The sequence below is a fragment of the Mesocricetus auratus genome, unplaced genomic scaffold (assembly GCF_017639785.1).
Source record: "Mesocricetus auratus isolate SY011 unplaced genomic scaffold, BCM_Maur_2.0 Super-Scaffold_100013, whole genome shotgun sequence".
Classification (NCBI taxonomy): domain Eukaryota; kingdom Metazoa; phylum Chordata; class Mammalia; order Rodentia; family Cricetidae; genus Mesocricetus; species Mesocricetus auratus.
This window is the reverse complement of record NW_024429196.1, coordinates 79795272-79811520: the sequence shown is the minus strand read 5'-3', so window position 1 is coordinate 79811520 and position 16249 is coordinate 79795272. Positions and strand designations below refer to the sequence as shown.

At 45.2% G+C, this 16249-nt stretch overlaps 1 protein-coding gene across 6 annotated transcripts in view; it reads left to right on the top strand.

Moving 5' to 3' along the window:
* Positions 1 to 866: 866 nt before the first annotated feature.
* Positions 867 to 16249, top strand: part of Tut7 (terminal uridylyl transferase 7) — a 54746-nt gene continuing 39363 nt past the window's right edge. For 2 of the 6 annotated variants that reach the window (XM_040756125.1, XM_040756120.1), the window contains exons 1-8: positions 905 to 1061; positions 2004 to 2555; positions 7787 to 7968; positions 8261 to 8377; positions 8848 to 9025; positions 11480 to 11568; positions 15039 to 15090; positions 16116 to 16185. In XM_040756125.1, the coding sequence (XP_040612059.1) occupies positions 2036 to 2555; positions 7787 to 7968; positions 8261 to 8377; positions 8848 to 9025; positions 11480 to 11568; positions 15039 to 15090; positions 16116 to 16185 (1208 nt within the window). In that variant the 5' untranslated portion in view covers positions 905 to 1061; positions 2004 to 2035. The other 4 variants (XM_040756123.1, XM_040756124.1, XM_040756122.1 and 1 more) reach the window with 4 other exon arrangements.

Below are 16249 nucleotides of genomic sequence, written 5' to 3'. Positions count from 1 at the left end.
TTCTATTGTATCCTGTCTCCCTAAATTACTAGGATTAAGTTAATATTTATTTACTTACAAAGTTCCCCAAAACAGTCTCTTGGAATAGCCAAGGCTGCCTGCGTTCCTCATTTTAAGACTGTTGGCCACAGAGCCAAAGGATTTAAATTTATGTGGTCACAGAAATATAAAAAAAAAAGCTGCCTTATTTACTCGTTGCTTGATGTTTTCGAGTACATCAGTTAACAATGAATGCTCAGCTAGAAAACAAATTTACCAATGCGCCCATTCCTCAAAATAACGACCTTTTCTTTTTTTTTTTTTTTTTTTTGAGACAGGGTTTCCATGTGTAGACCAGCCTGGCCTCGAGCTCAGAGACTCTTCTCCTGCCTCCTAGGTGCTGGCATTGAAGGCGTGCGCCACCCACGCTCCGCCAAAATTAGACTTTTTTTCACAGAGTCCGACTGTACCACTTGCAACCTACAGAAAAGAGCAGGGGCTTGAGCTCCGGGTAAGCAAGAGGCTCAGGTGGCTGGACTTCCTTCAGTGGGTAACGAAGCCCTCACTGAAACCTCGAGTCGCTTGGAATTATTTAAAAAAAAAAAAAAAGGCAGCAGCAGTTTGTCCCCCGGAAGCCACCGAGGGTCCCTAACCCCAGGGGAGTCCGAAAGCGCTCGCCCGGCCCACAGAAGGCGCTCCCCACGAGCTACCGGGAGCCTCCCGAGCCCCGGACCGCACCCGCCGCTCCCCACCCCCGGCGCCGGGCGGAACCTGGGCGGCGCGCGCTTCCGGTGCGCGCTTCCGGCCAGCGGCGGAGCGCGGGGCGGTGGGGGGGGGGCCACCGCCGGCTTCCAATCGCGCACAATGAGACGGCGCTGAGCGCCGGAAGTGGGGCCGAAGGAAAACACGGAGAGGAGCCGGGCCGGACAGGAAGCGGCGGGGGTGTGTGTAGGGGGGGAACCGCAGCGGCGCTGGTGAGTGCTCCCGGGGGCGCCGTCTCGTCGCGTCCCTCCCGGACTCGCCTCCGGGCTGGGCCCGTGGGTTCCCCGGGCCCCGAGGAGCGCGTCTCGCCCGGCCCCGAGGTACGTTGGCGCCGTCCTTCTCGGGCCGCCTCGGCCCGGCTGCGCGCCGGGAGCCCTCGGGGTCGAGTCCGCGTCTTCACTTTGTGTCGGGGCTCCGGCGCCGGCCCCGGTGGGGGGACCCCGGAACCCTGCCAATGGCCGGGCGCTTCCTGCTTCCTGGTCCCCGCGGCGGCGGCGGCGGCGGCGGCGCAGCCAGTAAGTGCGGGGCCGCTGCCTCGGGTCGCCCGGGGACTCCGCTGGTGGAAACTGAGGCACACAGGGGTGGGGCAGCCGGATGGGGAAGGAAACGGAGAGTCCTTCGGCCGAGGATTGCGGTCGGTGTCGGAGCCGGACTTGTCTGGGGCTGGGGCCTGAGAAACCGGGTAAGTCAGCCGGCGGGGGTCGCCTGGGGTTGCCGGGCGCGCCGTCGCCCCCTCGGCCCCGCGGTCGCGCCCGGGTCTGCGGTGAAAAGCGGAGCAAAGAGAGGAGGGGGGCTGATCCACGTTGAAACCTGCTCGCGTAGCTCCGGCTGCTTTGACACTTGAAAGTAATTGCCGACCTTTCCCCCCACCCTTTTTTTTTTAAACATAGACTTGGGAGTTTTGTAACAGTGTTGACTTTGGGTTGTTTGCTCTGAAGAGGGGTGTTTTTTATTGTTGTTGTTGTTGTTACATAGAAGCTGACCAAGTTGCTACATTAGTTTTTTTTTTTTTGAGGTTGTAGAGGCGTCTTCACATCTAGTCGGAGTATTAAAGGACTAATTTTTTTTATGAGCTCCGTAGGGCTGAGCCTCCTAACTACTGGAATGCACTAATTATTAGGACTGCGATAGCGATTTCGTGTTTTTTAAATGGTGGTGGGTGGGGGTGGAATTAAGGCTTCAGGGCATCAGCGTGTTACGTGGAGTATTTGGTGTGATATTGTCTAATAGTCTTGTTTCTCCCAAAAAACGCCTTCTTCCAGGAACAAAGTAAGAGAAGTTGAAGTCAAAGACCATGGGAGATACGGCGAAACCTTACTTTGTGAAGCGCACTAAAGATCGTGGAATTACTGATGATGATGATTTCAGAAGGGCTCATCCCCAACAAGATTATTTAATAATGGATGATTATGCTAAAGGCCATGGCAGTAAAACGGAAAAAGGCCTTCCCAAAAAAAAGATAGCGCCCGGGAACTATGGGAACACCCCCAGGAAAGGACCGTATGCGGTTTCCAGCAACCCGTATGCATTTAAAAACCCAATTTACAGTCAGCCTTCTTGGATGAATGACAGCCACAAGGATCAAAATAAGAGATGGCTGCCCGATGAACTTACCGGTAATGCCGATGGCTGGAGAGAGTTCAAGCCTGGGCCCAGGATTCCTACCATTAGCCGTTCGAGGAGAGAATCCTTTCAAGAAAGTGAGGATGGCTACAGGTGGCAGGATGGACGTGGCTGCAGAGCAGTCAGGAGGCTGTTTCAGAAGGACCTCACCAGCCTAGAAGCCCTGTCGGAAGCGGACGCAGGAAGTCCCGGTATGCCTCAAGTCTCTAGGTTACGTATCTGCATTATGGTTTTTTTCCCCCCGTCCAAATAAGTTTTGTTATTTTCAATAATGAGCTACTTAATGTGATCCGTGTTAGGGTTTATCGTGCTATGGTTGGGTGACTTCACCATATTCTAGACATTGGACTGTCACAAGCTCAAAGCCAGGCTGGGCTGCAGAACAGGGTACTGCCCCTCTCCCCCTTCCCCCCAAAAAAATTACAATACGGAAAAAAGTAAAGCTCACTTTACGTTAGTAAACACCTTATAGCAGAGGTGATACTGCAATTTCCGAGTAATGTGTATGTGTTTTCCTGCTCATAATTTTAACTTTAAAATGTGTTCAAAATGTACATGACAATTTAAAACAAAGTATTTTGTGTGAAGACAGAGTATAGGCTGCATATATTCCAGAGAGAGGGAGGTAGAAAGGGTGGTGGCCAGGGGGAAAGAGGAAGCTTGGGAAAGGGGAACTGAGTTGCTGTGTAAACAGATTCACCCCGCGGCCTGGGAGCACAAGCTAGACAACAGGATTTGGGAACACGTATTTAGAGACCAGAATGCAGATAAGAAGCAAGACTGGGAAGCTGTTTCTTTTTCTGAGACACAGTTTCATGTGGCCGGGGCCAGCCTTGAACCAAGTGCTAACTAAACTCCATTTCCTAGTAACTTCACATGCTTTGTAATAATTACACAAAGTGGCTGTGCACTTTTCTGAAAGGCGCCAGTAGATGTTGTGTAGCAACTACTTCTCAAAACAAGAAAGTTATTTCTGTCTAATTGATGTATTTACTGGCCTGAAATAAAAGTTGTGAATTGGATGCAAAAAAAAAAAGGTGAAAACTGTTTATAGTTTGAAATTGGACTTAAAAAGCACCTTTTTTTTTTTTTTAAGACAGTGTCTTAATGTGTAGTGCTGACTGGCCTGGAACTTACTATGTAGACCAGACTGGCCTCACAGTGGTCCTCCTGCTTCTTCTTTTGAACTAGAGTTTAAAGAACCCTGCCTCAAAAAACAAAAATAAACAAACTGTAAAACCCAGTAGCTTACAGATCTTTGAGCTGGGAAGGCTCTTGTGTGGGATGACAGTGATGTGCAGCCGCAGTCCTACAAATTGGATAGCTGCAGTTTGGAGAGGTTAAAATGGTCCAGATTTGTTGATGCCATGCTGGGCGAAGAAGAGAGACTCAAATTGAAACAGAAATTGGGGATTCATTCTGTGTCTCTGGCCATCACCTCAGGAATGAATAAGGAAACTGCATACTTATTTGTGATTTCTAGGCTTTTGATTTGTTTTTTCTTTTTTATAAGTTTGGGCGTGCTTTAAGTTTTCTAATATTATAGTGCCCATGTAGGTGTGAACACTATATTACATTTGTCTTATGGAAATTTAAAAAATGAAGATAATGTGTGTGTGTTACATGTCTGCAGTCCCAGAACTAGGGGATGGTAGAGATTTGAGGCCAGCCTGCACTACAGTGGCAGGACCTTGGATAGGGGATGAGTTTTGAGAATCATTTTTGGGCCAGGTGTGGTGGTCTGTCTACTCCTATAATGATAACATTTGGGAGGTGGAGACTGGAGGGGTCAGGACTTGGAGATCAGCCTCGGCTGCCTGAGTGAGTTCCAGGCCAGTCTAGCTTCCAGAATGAAATAAAGCAGACAAATGAAAAAGGAATGGGGAAGGAGACTTTTAGGAGTCTCATGCCCCCCTGGCTGAGCGGGAGGGACTACCTCACAAAGCACTTTTAAGCCAGGCTGAGTGCTACATACTGTTATTCCCAGAATGCTAGAGGCAGAGGCCAGCAGATGTGTGAATTCGTGGTCAGCCTGGGCTACATAGTGATTTTCAGACCAGCCAGGGCTGTTTAGTGAGATCCTGTCTAAAATTACTGCTCCTAATAATGATTTTGTAGATGTTTTGCAGCTAGAAAGTTTTAGGAATAACTAGGGAGGTGCCTCAGCAGGTGTGAATGGGAGTACATTGTCGTTGTGTTTACAAAAGCTCATTTAAGTGTGTGCATGGAGTACAGACATAAGTTTCAAGTTGCCAAGTAAGAAATGGATAGCTTCCGTTGAAGATCTTCATAAAGGAAACAAAGGATTTGTGTGTAATAGGAGTTTAATTTGATGTGTAAATCTGCAGTGTATGGAAATGAGCCTAAGAAAGATCAATAAAGGGACTGAAATGTCTTCATAAAAATTAATTAACTTTCTTTTTGCGATGGGGTCTCTCCTGTGTAGCTCTGGTGGGCCTGGAACTCTCTGTGTAGATAAGGTCACCTCACACTCAGAGATCCACCTTCCTCTGCGCCCCTTGTTCTGGGATTAAAGGGGTGTGCCACCATGGCCTGCAATAGTAAGAATTAAAGTATGAGACAATGTGATTAAAAATTGTATTAAAGTTGATTTTTAAAACTTTTTAAGCCGGGCAGTGGTGGTGCACGCCTTTAATCCCAGCCCTCGGGAGGCAGAGGCAGGCGGATCTCTGTGAATTCGAGGCTGGGCTGGACCGATAGCCTCCAAAACAATACAGAGAAACCCTGTCTCGAAAAACCAAAAAAAAACAAAAACAAAAAAAAACAACTTTTTAAGTACTGATTTATTTATTATCTTTTTCAATCCTACATTGTTGACCCTCCCAAACCTCAAGTGCCTTAATTGGCAATTATTTGGGGATTGTCATTAATAGACTGGAGACATCCATTCAAATAAGTATCCATTCAAATGTCCTCTGTGACTGGAGTGATGTACCATATGCAAATAAGATGTGAGGGACTTGGAATGCTCACAGACAGCTGGCGTTGTGACAGGCCAGGGAGCCTGAACCTTCCTGTCAGTGGCTATGGAGCCGCCTTGGACTGTTTTGTTGCTCCTAAGCTGCTCAGGGAGCTTTTCTCGAAGTTGGTACCTGCAGGACTAGGTAGCGCTGTCAGTTCTGTCTGTCCTTGATGTGGGACGTGTGTGTGTGTGTGTGTGTGTGTGTGTGTGTGTGTGTGTGTGTGTGTGTGTGCCACAGGGGGCTTTGTCGGGATTTCACTTTGCGTACTGGGAGGTACAAGGCTAATATCTGCCATATTTTTTTTTCGACACAGGGTTTCTCTGTATTGTTTTGGAGGCTGTCCTGGAACTCGCTTGGTAGACCAGGCTGGCCTCGAACTCACAGAGATCCACCTGCCTCTGCCTCCCGAGTGCTGGGATTAAAGGCGTGCGCCACCACCGCCCGGCCATCTGCCATATTTTAAATTGCAGCTTAGATCTTTATTTTACCTTGGCCCTGTGTCCTTAGGCAAGTCACTTAGTTCTCTGAGACTGCTGTTGTCACCGTGTGCACCATGGGGCTAATCTCAGCATTGATGTGGGCTTACTATAGGGATCAGAGGAGGCAGGGCACATAAAAAAGCACTTGCTTTCCTAATGTTGTGGGATGAGATAGTGATGCTTGCTGTTGACATCACCCAGCATTTGTTCAGCTCTCCCTTGCCAAAAGGAGTAAATCAGTGTCCCAGTGTGGCGGCAAGAGTGCGCCCCTGATCACAGCTACTGCTGCTGACTGCTGATTGATGGGTTGTTTTCCCCAGGCTGGGCAAGTGTCCCCAACATGGCAACGGCACTCTTTAATTTTGTAGGATGTCTGTGCACTATCCATATATAGGAACCCATGGTGGCCGGAGGGGGCGTCAGATCCCCTGGAATTAGAGTTACAGACAGTTGTGGGCCTCCTTAACTGCTTAGCCATCACCCGCCCTCAAAGTGGTATTCTTTAAAACTGGAAGTCCTGTATTTCCTTTTCTACCCAGAATTCTTTTCTGCACTTAGCCAATGCTTTGCAGTTGCTGTCCTGGTAACCAGTTCCTCCGAAAGCTGGGGAGAGGTTGCTCTGTGCAAGATCTTTCCCAAGCACTGATGTATGGAAAGCCAATGAAAATTGCTCCACCTGTTTAATCAGAATTTAAAAAAGATTTGTTATTTTAACTTACATGGGTGTGTGCATGTGTGGATGCCTGCAGAGGCTACTTGGGTGCTAGGAACAGAACCCAGTTACTCTGCAAGAACTAACTTCACTGAGCCCTCTCTCCAGACCCTCATTCAACATTTATTTTATCTTGGGAATAAATATTATTTCAGCCCCATGTTACAATTAGCATTCACTGTCTTTCAGAACCAGGTGGAGTCCCAAGGCTGCTTACCATAGTGTTTAAAGTTCAGTCCCACAATTGTTATATGCGTCACATGTTGAAAAGTAGTTAGCCTGAATGTATTTATTCAGTCTAAGGTTTAGAGAACTAACAATTCATAAAACTTATGTAGGGTAAACTTTGATCTTTCACTGCCAGTTTTTCCCCCCTGTGGCGTGTGCTCAGTCAGTGGTGGTATGTTAAAAAACCAAAGCAAAAGTAAAGTGGGAACTATGGTCTCAGTAAATAAAAGTTTGGCTTGGATTTTTTTCTTCTTAATGAAGGAACCCAATTATGATCGAAGGCTAAATTTGTAGCTAAGTGATTGTATTTGAAACACATAAAAATGTGTTTCTAAGATCTCTGGGTACACGCAATATTGTCCATTCTTACCTACTGGGATTCTTCACTTAAAAAAAAATCAAAACAAGCCTGGTGGTGGTGGCAGCGCAGGACTTTAATAACTTTAATTCCAGCACTTTGGAGACAGAGGCAGGTGGATCTGTGTGAGTTCAAGGCCAGCCTGGTCTACAGAGCAAGTTCCAGGGCGGCTAGGGCTGTTATACAGAGAGACCCTGTCTCGGGAAAAAAAATCAAAACAAATATGAATACTCTTCATTAAAACACCAGGTACATTTACAATTTGGTTGAAAATAATATGTACATTATATATCAAGTGTATTAGAATTGGGAGTACTTTTACTGTTGCATGAGTATGCTCAGCAGTGTAATGTGGGAGGAGATAAAATCAAAGTGTATGGAAAGTACAATCCTTTTTAATTGCAACGATTTGTGTGGATGTGTGAATGTGGAGAATTACTTTCCCCCATTGTTCAGTGTGGGGGCATCATTTATCCTATTGTTGAAATAAGTTCCTATGGGCTTGGGCTAGAGCATGGGGTCTAGCACTTGCCAGCGTGTGTGAGGACCTGGGTTCAATCCCTAGTGCTGTGTGTAAGGAGGTGAATTTAAACGAAGAAAGTTGTGCTTCTTACTCGGAGGGATGGTATTCAACACTGCCAATATTGTCCCCCAACTTAAGAAAACAAGAAACAGCGGTCCAGACCTCGGAAGCCCCGGAGGCCTAGAAATGAGGAGGGCGAACAGGATGGAGAGTTGGAAGGTCCTGTGATTGATGAGTCTGTACTTTCAACAAAGGAACTTCTGGGCTTACATCAGGCTGAGGAACGACTAAAGAGAGACTGCATCGACAGGCTGAAAAGGGTAACATTTTTATGCATACATTTGCTAGATTGTATCTGTATTTTACTTTGCACTGTGTTAGTAATCGCAACATTTACCTCAGTGGGTTAGGCTTTCCACTTCTTTATTCCTGTGTAAGTCTGCACGTGAAGGGATTCTCGGTGTGAGTTAAGAAAATGAAGAGTGACTGCCATTGTACCTAAATAAGAATGGCTGTCAGCTTTGAAAGTCATGGGGGAACCATTATTCTGGCTAATTTTGTTTCTCTAAATGTCTGGAGATAAATCTTTCTGTCAATCTTGTCAAACTGTAGCGACCACGAAATTGCCCTACAGCAAAGTACGCCTGCAAGCTGTGCGATGCTCTGATGGACTCCATCCCGTTCGCTCACAAGCACATGAAGGAGAAGAGGCACAAGAAGAACCTCAAGGTGGGTCCCTGGTGACTCTGTCTTCATGGCTCCCCTGGAGCCCCGTAGGCATCAAAGCAAATTACCAACTGAATTTATTTGAGCCAGAATACTTGTCCCCTACTCAGAAGTGTTTGCTGGGTAGCCCCCGTGAGTTTCCCCAAGTGCAGAGTCAAGCTGTGGGAAGCCATTGGTGGGACCTAGGTGTTCTTATGTAAACGAGGCACGCACTGTCTGTCTTGCTGTCTTTGTTCTCGTCTCCTTGTCCCCACCTGCTCCCTCCCTACTGTCCATATTAAGTACATAGAGCGTGCACGTGCGTTCGTGCATGTGTGTGTGTGTTTGATAGGATGGAGACCACCATGTCTAAGATGAGGATGGCTGTGAGGAGTCCAGAAATTCTGTAGATTTTCATTTTTCACTTTTCAGTGAAAAGTGACAGGTAGCAACTGTGTATGAGTCCTTTTTAATCTTACCATTGATCTTACTAGGAAAAGCAGGAGGAAGAGTTGCTCACCACGCTGCCCCCGCCAGCGCCTTCCCAGATAAATGCAATTGGCAGTGCCATTGACAAAGTGGTGCAGGAGTTTGGTTTACACAATGAAAGCTTGGATCAGAGGCTAGAGATTAAGCATGCCATGGAAACTGTGTTCCAGCACAAACTACCAGGTATTTTCTGGATTTGTTTTTCTATTTAGCATCTAAGAATGCTTCAGAGTTCAAGTTACTTTCAGCTAGTAAGAATTAACTTATGGCCTGGGCACAGGGCTGCTGCCTGTAATATGGGCTTACAGAGGTGGAGGGGAGGGTGTCCTGAGCTTGAGGCCAGCCAGCCTGGGCTGCATAGCAGACCCTGTCTCAAGAAACAAAGTATCACTGGGACTTTTTTTGCTACATCGGAAAACACCTATTTTTAGTGTTCTGATGGTGGTGTTTTTTTGGTGTGTGCCGATGGGGAAGGAGGGTGAGGGAGTGTTCATTTTGTTTTGTTTTCCTTCTTTCCTTCAGTGGTCTAGACTGCTCTGAAGTTTGCTATGTAGTCCAAAGTGACCTTGAACTCATGAATCCCCTCCCTTAGTTTCTTGTGTGCTGGGATTATAGGCATGTAACACCACACCTAGTGCGTGCATATGCGTTGAATATTCCATATTATTGACACACTATGAGGTTATCATGTATTAGTTACTTTTTATCTGAATTAACATAGGTTTTTTTTTGTTTGTTTATTTTGTACTAAAAGCGAACCCAGAGTCTTTTGTAAAGATTAGACATGTGCTTTGATATTGACTGAGCTATTTTTTTCTTAAACTAGGCTTATTTATTAGACTATTTTTTATAGCACTAGAGATTAAACCTAGGACCTTGTACATAGGAAATTGCTCTATACTGAGCCCTAGCCCAGTTAAACGTAGAGAGGTAGATTTTATGTGTCAGTTGGAGCCTAGTATACATCATGTGTTCTTGTTTTGTTTACTCTTACAGTGATTTTCAAAGGTATGCCTGTCTTTTGCCCCTTTCAGTTGTAGGGATAACTTTCTAGGGACGTGCTTGTCTGTTAACATTTAAAGTTGGGAGTGGTCAGTGCCTGACAGTCACTGACTGGTCCTTTACAGCAACAGACCCATCCCACACCCTGGCTGGGCCTCTGCGGGCAAATGGCTGAAGAAGCTTAATCAGCTTCTGAGTCTTCCCTGCGCGGCACAGTTGCCAGTAACAGTGGGCAGCCCCTCCGAAGGCCCCAACACTTGGGAGGCTGATGCAGGAGGATCATGATTTGGAGCTACCTGAGCCACACAGTGAGATGTAGAAGGGAGGTGGGGGGGGGGTCATTGCTTAATTGCCTTCCCTTACAACTCTAAATTACTCATACGGAAAAGTCATGCACATGATGATCTGTGACAAGCGACCAAAATTAAAAGCACTTCAGCTTTTGTTTTTCTCTGGAGACAAGATCTCACTGTGTAGCCCTGTTCACTGTGTGGACCAGGCTGGCCTCAAACTCAGAGATCTGCCTGCTCCTTCCTCCCAAGTGCTGGGACTAAAGGCGGGTGCCACCCCACCTGGCAGCTCTGTCTCTTCAAGCAACTTATGGGTGCAGACGTGTGTCACCTGTGCGTTATTTATGACATTCAGTTTCAGTGTGTACTTCCATTGAGCCAGAAAGACCTTCACTGTCAAGGGCAGCTTTTTCTTAAAAAAAAAAAAAAATTAAATGATTTTAAGTGACTTCTTGGGTTTTAACAGTTTTCTGTAACAAGGTATATTCTATTTTACAAGCAAAATTCACTGAAGTTACAAGTGACACCTCTATAAGGAAGTGGACAGATTCTGTCTCATCCTCAAGGGAGTTCTCATTCCTCAGCCTCACTGCATCCAACTGGTCACATTTTAAATTGTTCTGTAATGCTTTTGCAAATGATTTTCAGACATGGTTGTGTTGTGTTAAAGGCTTTTTGTTGGTGCTGTGGTGATTCCTACTAAATAGCAACTTTAGAGCCTCTGTCATACAAGCTCAGTTCCAACACCTAGGTGGAGGCAGGGCCATTGGGAGCTCAGGTACAAAGGGATGCCTTGCCTCAAAGACCTGTCCCCTCACAAAGATGATTATGTTAGCTGAGTGCAGCAGACAAGACTGTAATTCCAGCTTTGGGGAGGATGAGGCAGAATGATTGACCCAGGATCAAGGCAAACCTGCATAGCAGCAAGAACCCGTAGTTTTCATGAAACTTACTCTTTATAATAAGCTAGAGCCATGTGTGCATTCTGACTTTAGGAAGATATGCTTGCAGTAGCTCACGAGTATACTGTAGGTTTTAAAACCAGGTGTCCTTTTCAACATTCGGTATCAGAATTTTAAAAATCATTGCAGTTTTTCTAACAAGAAATGTGAGCGTGATCATGTAGGAGTCTTTCGATGCTTCGCAGCTCATGGTGGGCGGCTGCAGTCCAGGGATGAGCCTAGCAAACGGCTTTGCAGTCCTCGTTTGTGAGTGCCTGGTCTCGGCATGCGCTTGCTAGTGTGCACAGCTGTGATTGATGGTTTTGTGCTTTAGGAGCAGTGTTTGGTTACAGCTTGTGAGAGACTGTTCTGTCTGTGACTCCCATGTGCTTACTTGTTTCTAGACTGTTCTCTTAGGCTGTACGGGTCTTCCTGCAGCAGACTCGGCTTCAGAGACTCAGATGTGAACATTGACGTTCAGTTCCCAGCTATCGTAAGTACAAAATGATGTGGTGGACTTTGCAGTCACAGAGAATTCTTCTATTTGTTTAGCTTTTAAGAAAAGTATATTTACATGCTTGTATGAATTCATGTGCCCTTCTTACTCTGTGTGTGTGTGTATGTGTGTGTGTGTGAGAGAGAGAGAGAGAGAGAGAGAGAGAGAGAGAGAGAGAGAGAGAGAGTGTGTGTGTGTGTGTGTGTGTGTGTGTAGATATGCCCATGGGGGCCAGAGAGGGCATCAGATCTAGAGCTTGTGAGCCACATAATGTGGGTGCTGGGATCTGAACTCTGGTCTTCCAGAAGAACAAGTGCTCTTAACTCCTGAACCTGTCTTCATTTGAGCTTATTTATAACATTGCTGAATACATGGGCCAATTGTGTGTTTTTTCAGTTGGCGGGGCAAACATTCTTGGTCTTAGAATATCAAGCCAGTTGGTGACTTGGCTCCTTATCAGAAACACACAGATCTTGGTGTCCTTATCGTTTCTGTTCCTCCCAAAATATACACAGCAGCCACTTTCTTAAAGGAGTAATGGGGAGTCTCAGGGGCACGAGGGGCCTGGCTTTTAGACGTGAGAATTCTCAGGGTTTGGTTGCTGATCACATGGATTGTGAGGAAGTCAGGCCCTAATCTGTTGGTGGCCGTGCTCCTTTCTGAGACTTCAGCTTTGTCTAGTGGCAGCCAGCTTGTTCAGGAGCCTGCTTGGGACTTGTGACTGTCTGATGGCGAAAAGCAGAAATGCTTTTAAATGTGACCTGGATGTGACTAGATTCTGAGACTTAACATCCTCCCTGAAGATTTGCATTTTTATGTCTTTTGTCTTCAGCTTCAAAATTTTATTTTTTTACTTTACAGATTTTCATGCTTATTTTGGTACAGATCTTTCTTGCTTACATGTAAAGCTGGTTTTCTAGATGTATGGATCTTGTGAGGGTGTGTATATCTCCATGAATTCAGAAAGTTTAAATTCTTTTTTTTTCTTTTTCTTTTTTTGGTTTTGGTTTTTTGAGACAGGGTTTCTCTGTGTAGCTTTGGAGGCTGTCCTGGAACTCACTCTGTGGACCAGGCTGGCCTGGAACTCACAGAGATTCGCCTGCCTCTGCCTCCCAGGTGCTGGGATTAAAGGTGTGCACCACCAACAACACCCGGCTCAGAAAATTTAAGTTCTCTTCATAAAACCAACCTTCCTATCACAGGAAGGCAGATAGATGTTCAAATAATGTACATTTGTAAGGATTTATGATCTGGAAACCTAATTAACTCCCCTCTTATATGTTATTAATAATAATAAAACATAATAATAGTGATGGACCAGAGAGATGGCTTAGTGGGTAAAGGTATTTGGCTCCAAGCCTGAGGACTTGAGCTCAGTCTCGTGCCGTGAACTGGCCATATGTATGCCCCACACATGTGCCCAATGAATAAATACATCATATGTATGCCCCACATACATGTACAATGATTATATCATATGTATACGCCCACACATACATGATGAATAAATCATGTGTACGCCCCACACATGTGCACAATGAATACATGTAATTTAAAAAATAATTGGACTTTTTAAAACCCCTAATCTCATGATTACACACCTGTAATCCCAATACTGGAGAGCTGGAGGCAGGAAGATCAAGACTTCAAGGCTAGCCTCAGACAAAGCAAGCTGGAGGTAAGCATAAAGTGAGGAACCACACACACACAAACACCCCGACACACACACACACCAGCCACACAAGCCTACATTTTGGTGAAATATGATTCCCAAAGACATGGATAAATCAGAACTTTACCCACTCTGGTTCTCACTGGCTTTTTTACAGTTGGCCTATGCTTAGTTTAGTTGCTGGTTAAAAATATAAATTTTGAGACCAGGCCTGGTGGCACATGCCTGTGATCTGAGAGGCAGGTGGGTCTCTGTGAGTTTGAGGCCAGCCCGGTCTACATAATGAAACGTTCCAGATTAGCTGGGATTACTTAGTAAGACCCTGTCTTTGAAATAGCAACCAGACTCTGGGGTTGGATTCCTTAATGGTCTTGCTCATAGCCTCTCATTCTTGCTGTGCTTGGTTCTATAGCTACCTGGTTCGGCGACCCATAAATTTATTACTGCTTTTTAAAAATCTTAGTGTGTGTGTGTGTCTGTCTGTCTGTCTGTCTTCATGTGGGTATATGCATGTGAGTGTAGGTGTGCATGTGAGTATTGGATTCCCCCAGGAACTTAAGTTACAAGTGGTTGTAAGCTGTCCAATGTGGGTGCTAGGAACTGAACTCAGGTCCCCTGGAAGAAAAGTATGTACTTGTAACTGCTGAGCCATCTCCAGTCCCAATCTTAATATTTTTTTTAATTTCAAATTCTGGTTAGTGATTTATCAGAATAAATTCATAGTAATTTTGATCTGGTACCATTAATGTAGTAAATTTTTACTAAACCCCTGTTATATACTAGTTTGTAAAGGACAGATAGGCCTGACTCTCTGATGGCACTTGTAGCTAGTCAGGAGGTAAACTAGTTCCTCAGTTACTAATGATAGTGACAGCTATGCAGAGAAGCAAGGCTGAGTGACAAGCTCTGGGAAGACTTAGCTTCCTCAAAGAGGGCGCATTTCCACAGGACTCCAATTAAGATATAGACAATTGGGTCACTTGTTCAAGATCTTGAAGGCTATGTAGTAAGACTTTGATTTTGACCTAACAATAATAGGTATCACGAATTTTAAGGACCTTTGGTAGGGGGCGGGGTGTGGCTCACACCTGTAATGCCAGCATTTGAGAGGCAGTGGTAGGATTATTGTGAGTTTGAGACCAGCCTGAGCTATAGAACAAGACCCTGTCTCAAAAAAAGAAAAAAAAAAAAAGGCTAGATTGATGGCTCAACAGTTCAGTATTCATGCCGCTTTTACAGAGGACCTGAGTTTGACTTCCAGCTCTCACATCAGAGTGGTTTACAGCCGCCTATCCCTCCTATTCTGAGGATTTGACACCCTCTTCCAGTCTCTTCAGGGACACACACACACAAATAAATAAATCTGTAAATAAAACACCTCAAACCAAAAACATAAGAAACAGACTGAAGGATCCATTGGAGACTTTTAAAGGGTTTTGGTCCATTGAAGAACAAAGATTGGAGTAAGGGATACTAATGATAGAGCTAACAGCTGTGTTGCAGCAGTGTTTCAGAGCGAGAGGAACTTTGTTGCAGTGGAGCGCCTTCCCATCTTCCATTGAGGGACTACTACCTCAAGAATGAGGTTGTATGCAGTTAGCAATTTCTTTACCCACACACAGGCCTCCTTATGGGCTCTTCGCTGGCCTTATACACAGGCTAATGCTGTTTCCTTCATCTGTAGCAATGTGCATTTCTTATTTGGAAAGAAATTTGGGGAACTTCAGACTGTATTTTACCAGAAAAACAAAAGTGTTTAGGGATTATTTCATGTATTCATTCATTTATTTCCTAGATGTCTCAGCCAGATGTCCTCTTACTTGTTCAAGAATGTTTAAAGAACAGTGGTAAGGCCAAATTCTTCCACATTTTGCTTCTGATTTTGTCTTCTGTCTATAAATTTGAATATATCTTGCTACCAAACTACAAGTAGGAAGTTTTCTTTTAAAAATTACTTATATGGGTAAAATCCAAAGCAAAAATAAATGTAAATGCCCTTGAATAATTAACTAGAGTCCAGCTAGCACTGTGCAGGAACACCAGTCAGGCAGCTGTTAGTTTGACAGCGTTCAGAGTTAATGAGCCCTAGACTGTGAGCGAAAAATGCAAAATATGTGAGTTACTCTTGGGAGTAAGCTCATGGTGATTTGCTTTATTGTGTGGTTTAAATCAACATTACAAGCAGTAAATAGGTGTGGCCCCACCCTGATTAATGAACTCAAAGACAGTTGTTCCCAAATGGGCTCATCAGTTGTCTTGTCCAATACAGCGTCCCCCTTGGGGGGCTTATGGCTTTTTCTCAGGGGCTAGGCCTTATCAAATGGGTTAGGCATTCTTTTTTTTTTTTTTTTTTTTTTTTTTTGGTTTTATGAGACAGGGTTTCTCTGTATTGTTTTGGAGGCTGTCGGTCCAGCCCAGCCTCGAACTCACAGAGATCCACCTGCCTCTGCCTCCTGAGTGCTGGGATTAAAGGCGTGCGCCACCACCGCCCGGCTTCATTCGTATTCTTTTGTTATAAGAAACATTCAAACATCTCTTCTTGTCTCGGCCAGGACATATTTTGGCACTGTCGCTGAGTAGCTTTTGCGTTGCTTTGTCTTTATTCTCCTGTGCACATTTCTAATTACTTGGTCCACAGAGCATTTAAATGCTGCCTCAGCACTGCAGTCTGTCTCATCCGCCACTAGATTTGAAAGGGTAGGGCTTGGACTGTGATGATTTGATTCTTGAGCACAGTGTTCTCTCTTCCTATGCGCCCTGAGGGGTGTTTGTGGTAGTGGCCTCTCAACCCACACCTGCGGTTAGGTTTTCCCAGTTCTGCTTCCACAGAGGTTTTAATTAACCCATTTGGTTGTTTTTCCTCTTTCCTCAGATGCCTTCACTGACGTTGATGCCGACTTCCACGCCCGAGTGCCCGTGGTGGTGTGCAGAGATAAGCAAAGGTCTCTGTGTCTTTGAGCTGTTATTTTTATATGATTTATTTGGGTTTCTGTGAGATAAGATCTA